The 8,266-nt window shown below is 41.6% G+C and overlaps 1 protein-coding gene across 1 annotated transcript; it reads right to left on the reverse strand.

Annotated features, from left to right (window-relative positions):
• Positions 1-975: 975 nt before the first annotated feature.
• Positions 976-7,993, reverse strand: LOC129395278 (X antigen family member 5). The gene is made up of 6 exons (XM_055106359.2): positions 7,868-7,993; positions 7,561-7,732; positions 6,642-6,721; positions 6,035-6,140; positions 4,062-4,187; positions 976-1,086 (listed from the first exon to the last, which is right to left on the reverse strand). The coding sequence occupies exons 3-6, from the start codon at positions 6,711-6,713 to the stop codon at positions 1,064-1,066; spliced, it is 327 nt and encodes a 108-aa protein (XP_054962334.1). The 5' UTR covers positions 6,714-6,721; positions 7,561-7,732; positions 7,868-7,993; the 3' UTR covers positions 976-1,063.
• Between the last annotated feature and the right edge of the window lie 273 nt (positions 7,994-8,266).

Raw genomic sequence — 8,266 nt, forward strand, 5'->3', positions numbered from 1 at the left:
CCTGTAAGGAGACAGTGTAGGTAGGATCCAAGTAATTTTGCTTCAGCAAGTTGCCCTAGTTGCTTTCCCCTTTCTTCTGCCTAGGCTGTAGTTCTTTCATCCAGCTCTACAGCCTGGGGAATTCTCACATATTTTGTGGAAAGTAGGATATCCTAACAAAGGATGCAGATAAAGAGATACATAGGGGAAGGAATAGAAGGAAGAGGCAGGGGGCTTCCATGGCCTCTACGGGCATGCTACCCTCCATGTGTTCCGCTAGGCAGAAGCTCTATGAACCCTGTCCTTTTGGGTTTTGATGGAGGTTTTCATTATATAGGCATGACTGACTAAACTGTTGGCCCGCCATTGGCAATCAACTTAACCTTCAGCCCCTCTCCGTCCTGAAGGTTGGGGATGTGGCTGAAAGTGCCAACCCTCTAATCCCCTATCCTAGAGCTACCTAGGAGCTGCCAGTCAATGGTCAACTCACTAGCATACAAAAAGACGTCACTATGAGGCGATTCTAAAACCTGTAGGAGTTGTATGACAGTAAGCAGGGTCCAGGACCAAATATATATATTTCACAATATCACACGTGTATACCAGCTCAATCAGAATACAAAGTTGCAAAAATGATACGATTTTTTATTCAGACAGAGTCTCATTCACCCAGGCTGGAGTTGCAGTGGCATGAACATGACTACCTGCATCCTTGACCTCCTAGGCTCAAGGGATACTCCCACCTCAGCCTCCAGAGTAGCTGGGACTACACCTACATACATATATGCATATATTCATGCATTCATTCATTTATTTTTGTAGAGAGCGGGTTTTGCCATGTTGCCCAAGCATGTCTCAATCTCCCAAGCTCAAGCAATCCTCCTGCCTCAGCATCCCAATGTGCTTGGATTACAGGCATGAGCCACTGCACCTGGCCAAAATTTCCAATAGGGTCTAATATGCGAGAATAAATGAACAAAAGATGTGTGATACTTCTTTGGAGAAAACTGGAAAACTTTATTGAGATTTTTAAAAGTCAAATATCTCGGATAAATCCAGTTTGCATTCTTTTGGTTGTCTTCGTTTAAAGCTGTGGTTTCCCTTCCCCTGCAATAGAAACATAACAGGAGGGAACATTACTAGCAGAACTGTATTCAGATGAAATTAAAGGTATGCAAAGGACACCAAAGGTCTAGTTTTATACAGTGGACTAAAACCAGAATCTGAAGAGTCTCCCTACGGCTAATATTCAACTAGACCTCTGTAGAGACTTTGAGGATACACTTCCAAACATATACATTAGCAACATTTTTAAAACACACCCTGCTTTTAGTGCTAGAAGGAAACCAAAAGACAGTCTGAGGTCAGATCACATTAAATCAAGTGAATCTATCAAAAGGGGCTTAAAGTAGATGGCAAACATTGTGTAGAGTTTACTCAAAATACAACGAGAACACAAAAAACCTAAGAAACAGAAGGAATTTCTGAAAAAAAAAATTCCTCCAGAAAAAATGCATAATTTAAAGTTTTGGCTTGAGAGTATGGTCTGAATGTCCAATAGGTTCCTACAAATAGTCTGAAAACTATCTTTTGAGAAAACAGTTAATGTCACATTAGGAAATACATAAGTGGAATGAATAGAAAGGCCAGTATTGCATTTGTTTTTTCTCTATCGTGAAGAAGTGCTGTGATATTGCTTTGAGCTAGTTTACCCTTCTTTGTTCTTTTTTAACATACACTAACCATTTGCATCCAGTTTTCACCTATAGTCCTCATGTCCATATGAATAATGACACTTTTTTCACTGGAAACTATTCCCGTTTGTACAATTAATTAAATGGTCATATAAGTTTTAAGGTATCAAGATCATGATTGATATTAAAATGTGAAAGGGTTATATATCATAACCAGTGTGGAAAAAAAAGAAGAAATGGATGGAGAGGGAAATGAAAACGGAGAGTAAGACATCTGGAAAAGCTAAATATTTGCTTCTAAAAGTAACTGTTTTTGAGGGACGACTAGCAAATTTCACAAGTTCATGCACAGTCTTTGTGGCGTTCAGATATTCAGGTATTGCAGGGACATATTAAATAATGTAGGCATCCCTAGCATGTCAACCATTTCATCCATACTCTGAAAATATTAGTGTTTAAGAATGTATTCACTTTCAATTATGCCTTACATTCAATATCTGGGTCTTGTTCATATTCCATGTTGTGCTTTTTCCATTTTTTTCAAGATTGTTTAATCTACTGGATGCTGTCTTCCTACCTATTTCTCAAAAGTACGATCTATTAAATGTATTACTTTTGGATTAGTTTTCCTTTTGTTAATGATTCATACCTTTCATTTACTGCCTGCTTCCTTTTCCCTTAAGTTTATTCTGTGACTCTTTTATTATTTTTTATGTCTTAGTATTATTTTCTTGTATCATGTAATTTGTTATCTATTTTAATAAGATATGCATTTAACGCTATGACTGTCCTAAGAATACAACTGAGGCTTGTTCAGTAGGCTCCTGGAAATCGTCTACAAACTATCTATTGATGTAATTAGTCTAATGGAGTGGTTCAGAAGTGTGGAGTAAAACATTTAGATAATTTCTCCCCTAAAAATGCAGTGCATCCTTTAAATTCAGAAGTTCTTCTAATTAAGTCAGCAATTTGGAAAACATGTGTAAAAGATACTTACGTGGACTACTCAGGACTTAGTACGTTATAGTCTTTGACCTTTAAATCATATCATCTGATGACTCAAGGCAGAAACCTGTAATATATAACCTCTGATATGTTTAGAGGTTACCATATGTGTCTTCAATCTAATTACACACAGTAGCTCATGACGATTGACAGAAGGGTAGGGAGCATGCTTAGCGCAGGCATCTTCCAACCATTTTGAGCATCACTGACCTACATGCATGTTCCCTACTTCATGGGCCACAAAAACTTGACTGTCTCTTTCCATTTTATTATTCAGTCATTCAAGGCTTCACTGCGGGAACGGTCTGAATGTATGGTCTGAATGTTGTAGGTTCCTGCAAATGCAATCATTGGGTCCGGTGAGGGAGGTGGTTCACACCTGTAATCCCAGCATTTTGGGAGGTCAAGGCAGGTGGATCACTTGAGGTCAGGAGTTCGAGCCCAGACTGGCCAACATGGTGAAACCCCGTCTCTATTAAAAATACAAAAGTTAGTTGGGCGTGGTGGCACGCACCTGTAATCCCAAATACATGTGAGGCTAAGGCATGAGAATCGCTTGAACCCAGGAGGCGGAGGTCACAGTGAACCAAGATTGGACCCCATCCTGGGCGGCAGAGCGAGACCTCGTCCGAAAAAAACAAAACAAAAACAAACAAAAATAAATGAAACAATAGTTGTTTAAGAGCCTGAGAGAATTGAGGATTTGACAAAATCCAAGAACACTCACGAAGGTCTCCTTATGGAAAAACAAACATCAAGCAGAGTGCCTGCTCGTTTTCTTAGGAGCAATGAAATCTCAACTCAGATATTACAATTGGACTGAAGCTGATCGTTATGATAAACAAATCATGAAAATCCGAATATCTTTGTATTCTCTCCAACAGAACCAGAGCATGTAGAAATCAGCAATGAAATGGATTTTAATCTCTCTGATGTGCATTCACTACTTTCAATAAAAGCAAAAATGGGTGTAGGATTTATGTGATTTGTCCAGAATCTCACAAATTATGTTAGAGCTGGTACTAGAATCTTCTTCAGGGATCAGCATATTTCACACAAAGAGGTATTACGAGTGTATTATATATTTGTGAAAAGCAGAAATTACAAAATAATCTGAAAATTGTTAGCTGTTGGTTATAATCAGAAGTAAGAAAATGCTTTCCTATTTGATGGTTCAATATGGCTTTCACCCAATTTGTGTCTGTATCTGATAGTGTTTCAGCTTTGCAGTCAGGCTTCTGGGGTCTGAATTACCTTCCAAAGAAAGTCTGCGTTTGAACTCTATTTCTAAAGGGGCAGTAATATTCTCTCCTTTTATTATCAAAAGTATAATATTGTGTAATACAGAAAGCACATAATTTTGAATCTTAATGGATAACATACCTCCTTCTGGCATTTTAAATTGCTCTGATTTTGGCAGAATCTTCCCCTGGACATCAGGACTATCTCCACATTCATCCCCAGTCTTTGACTGAGACAGCTCCTGGAGATCAGCTTCCAGGTTAGGCACTGAAAAATACCAAGGATATGGACTGGAGCAGCCAAACCAGAATGATAAATAAGGAGATGATCCTATTCTTTTCCTTAGTGTTGTGCAATAAAAGCCTAGAGGCTACTGTGGTAATAAATGTTTGTTTTCCTGTATTATGATATCTTATCTTAAATGACAATCTGAGGATAAGTCTCAGCACACCTACATTTCCCATACTTTACTAATGTGTATTATAAACACACAGCTACCTAGGAAAACTGAAGACGGCCTCACGGATAGCATTTTAATCATAACTTAAATGTAATTTTCTGAAGGATTAGATCAATGTATTGGTGAGCTTATGACAAATCTTATGGTCCTGACACTCATCCCCTGTTGAGGTATCTTGAAAATGTTGGGGTTAAACTTTATTAAAGTAATTCTTAGGTCCAAAGGCCCTATATGTGACTTTCCATACATGAATGTCATTAAGAAAAAAAGTACGAAATATAACAGCAAAATCACTGTCTTCCAGTGAGAGTATGGGAACTGAAGTGCAAAGAAATTAATGAGCATTGTTGACAGTCATATTCTGGAAACCCCTTAACAGTGAATTGCTAAAATAATCCATGGCCCAAATTCTGGCTCTGATTAGTTTGAAAATGCTATCCGTTGAGAAAACAATTTCTGTTTCACGATAATCTTATCCTACTTGGAGTTTTCTAATTATAAAAATATTGAAACAACTTTTAAAAGCCCCTTCCATATCCTATTAACACAGTTACCTGCACGCCAACATCCTGAATTATCCACCTTTTACGAAACATGTTGTCAAAAATGTACATCAAAGGAAACAGTGGCTGTCATTCATTGACCTCTTTTCTGGAGTTGCTATCCTGTTTCACTGAACTGCGCTTTGTCCTGAGCCAATATTGAAGTACCTTATAGTACAGACACATTTGAGTATTAAGCATTTTTAAGCAAAATCATTCACATTTTCTAAAATAGATGGCAGGAAGAATGCACACCTTGGAACAAAATATGAATTCCTTCTCCATGAGTCAAGTTTTCTTGGTAAGCCTCTATCTCTGAGCCTCAGTTTTCTTATTTATTTATTTTTATTTTTTGAGATGGAGTCTCGCTGTGTCACCAAGGCTGGAGTGCAGTGGCGAGATCTTGGCTCACTGCAGCCTCCGCCGCACGGGCTCAAGAAATTCTCCTGCCTCAGCCTGCTTAGTAGCTGAGATTACAGGTGTGTGCCACCATGCCCAACTAATTCGTATATTTTTAGTAGAGACAGGATTTCACCACATTGGCCACGGTGGTCTCGAACTCCTGACCTCAAGTGATCCGCCCACCTCGGCCTCCCAAAGTGCAGGGATTACAGGGGTGAGGCACCACACCCGGCCTCAGTTTTCTTATTTATAAAATGAGGTTAACATCCCTTTGCAAATGGGCTTTATTTGGGATGTTATATGGTAGGGTGACTTGGCACCCCACATGCTATCGAAGGGTGCTTACAACACTGTGAACACCATGGCTGAGAGGATCTCACTGCAACATCCTAAGAATATCAAGTTAAACTGGTGAAATAATGTACATTTTTATACAACCAATTAAACGGTTTCATCTGATTTAGGAAGGACTATATTTTCAAGCATACAAAATGCATCTCAAAGAAAAAGAGAAGATTCATCATATCCGGGGACTGCAGGAAGCTGCAAACTATACCCATCACATTTCCAGCCTCTTGCAAAACTCTCGGCAAATGTTTGAGATCCTTTCCTATTGCTTTCTTTCCTCCTGTTACTGGTCATGGCATAAGGCGTGATGCACACACAGGCCTCCTCCCCCCATAGGCATTCTTTCTTTCCCTTCCCAGCACCTTGAATCTCAGCTGCACCCTGATCTTCTTCTCTCTTCTGACCAGGTGTATGATCCTGACTTTCAGTTGGTGGTTCTTCTTGTTGAGGCTCTGGCACACTGGGCTCCTGAGACAAGGGCGGGGGTGGTGGTGTGTGTGTGTGCAGATAAAAAATTTTTCTTATCAATGCATGTCAATAATATGAATATACAGATTACACAGATACTTCTGATCATATGCATGTTTAAAGACATGCTCCTACACTATCCCAAAACGATTCCACATACTTATTCTTCATTAAGTTACTGTTCCCATAGAGAGGTTACTCTGAGACCGTTACCCTCAATGGCGTTGGAAGCCATTTTAATTTATGTTGGGTTGAATGGGTGTAATGTGCTATGAATAAGCATGAAGAGGAAATCACCAGTGAAATCGAGGAACACAAGTTCACACATCCAGGCAAAAACAGTATGTAGCCTTCTTGGGTTACTCTTTCCTTCATGAGATGCCATGATCATTTTTTATCAACATGGGAGACCTTTATCAGTGTATCTATACTAGTTCAACAATAACTACCACACAAAAAAATTTCTGCTAGTAGAAAAAAATCGAATGTGAAGTCACTCACAAGCATAGGCCCAACCAGCTGAGCAAGTCGTAAACATCGTCTTGGTCTATATCTTCTTCCTCGCCAACTCATATTTCAGTCTGCAAACAGAATAGTGTGCACTTTGGGAGGCTGAGGGGGATGGATCACCTGAGGTCAGAAGCTCGAGGCCAGCTTGGCCAAAATGGTGAAACCCCGTCTCTACTAAAAATACAAAAACGTAGCTGGGTGTGGTGGCGAGCACCTGTAATCCCAGCTACTCGGGAAGTTGAGGCAGGAGAACCACTTGAACCGGGGGGCGAATGTTGCAGCCAGCCGAGATTGCACCATTGCACTCCAGCCTGGGCAACAAGAGCAAAACTCTGTCTCAAAAAAACCAAACCAAACCAAAGCAAAAACCAGAATACTGTGATTGTTAAAATGCACCTGAGTGTATACCACACTTGAGCACTTCCATGGCCAAATGCTAACTTGCAATTTTTAAAAATTTGGTAAGACATTGAAAAGTAAGTCAGAGGGCATGTATAAGTGTGTATGCCTTCTGAATCGAGTACTTGTACAGCCACTTATGTTCGTCAAGCTAGCTGAGCAATCCTTAGGGCTTATGGCAAGAGACACACGGTATTTCCAATGAGGTTTGGTTTCACAATTGGACTCTCCATCGTGAGACATTTAGGAAAATACAGCTTGAGAATTAAAATTAAAGTGCCCATGGCTTTTGTCACACACCCATTTGCTAGGCCCGTTTCCCCCCTAAAATCGAGTTTTGTTGGAATGCATAGCCCCTTCCACCCATTCGAACTTCCAAGATGGAGTTGAGAAGTTGCCACATAGCACTGGGCAGTCCTCACCGGGCGGGCACCTCTGCGGTTCGTTATACAAACCTTGGGGTGGCGGTCACCAGTCCGGAGTGTTCCCACTTTCTAGGCCCCTTCCTTACCGCCCACGACATTCCAGCCTTGATGCCCCTTGAGGAGTCTGGAATTTGTCCTCTGTTGGGAGTTCCAGGCGTTTCTGGGACTGGAATACCGCCAACAGCACCCCAGCATTGCCCCAGCTTCACCTAACCCCCGTCCCACTCCGAAGCCCTCCTTCTTCCTTCGTCCTGACCCCTACAAGACAAGAAGGCCCATAGCTGCGGGGCCGCATGAGAAGGACGACGACATCAAGGCCCTTCTCACTCGGAGTCACCAATCACGCGCCCCGACCCTCCAGAAGCCCGCTGGCTCCTCCGCACTCTCACTCACACTTCAACTCCCAGTTGGATCGGCCTGTGGACCTACTGGCTGCGTCTCAGTAGGGGAGAAAGAATCCAGACCTCAGGGACCCGAGGTGCAGGATCACAGCTCCCGGGTGGGCGAAGGGCCAATGGCAAGGCGCCCAATGAACATGCGCACTAAGGAGGCACCCAAGGAGCATGCGCAGTGAGGTCGCCTCTTGCCTTAAGCGCTGCACTGTCCCTTCAGTGTCCCCCCGTGCCCTGTTCTCTGCTCCTTCCAAGGTCCCCACTAAGGACTTTGGAATCCATCCTCTCTGTGTGGTTTTTTTATGCCTCTGAGACTGAAATACTGCAAATAATGTCACCCTTCAACTCATTCCGTGTTCATCTGACCCTCCTCCCCTCTATGCCCTTACTTCCTCCCCTG

Source organism: Pan paniscus, chromosome X (assembly GCF_029289425.2).
Source record: "Pan paniscus chromosome X, NHGRI_mPanPan1-v2.0_pri, whole genome shotgun sequence".
In the NCBI taxonomy this organism is placed as follows: Eukaryota; Metazoa; Chordata; class Mammalia; order Primates; family Hominidae; genus Pan; species Pan paniscus.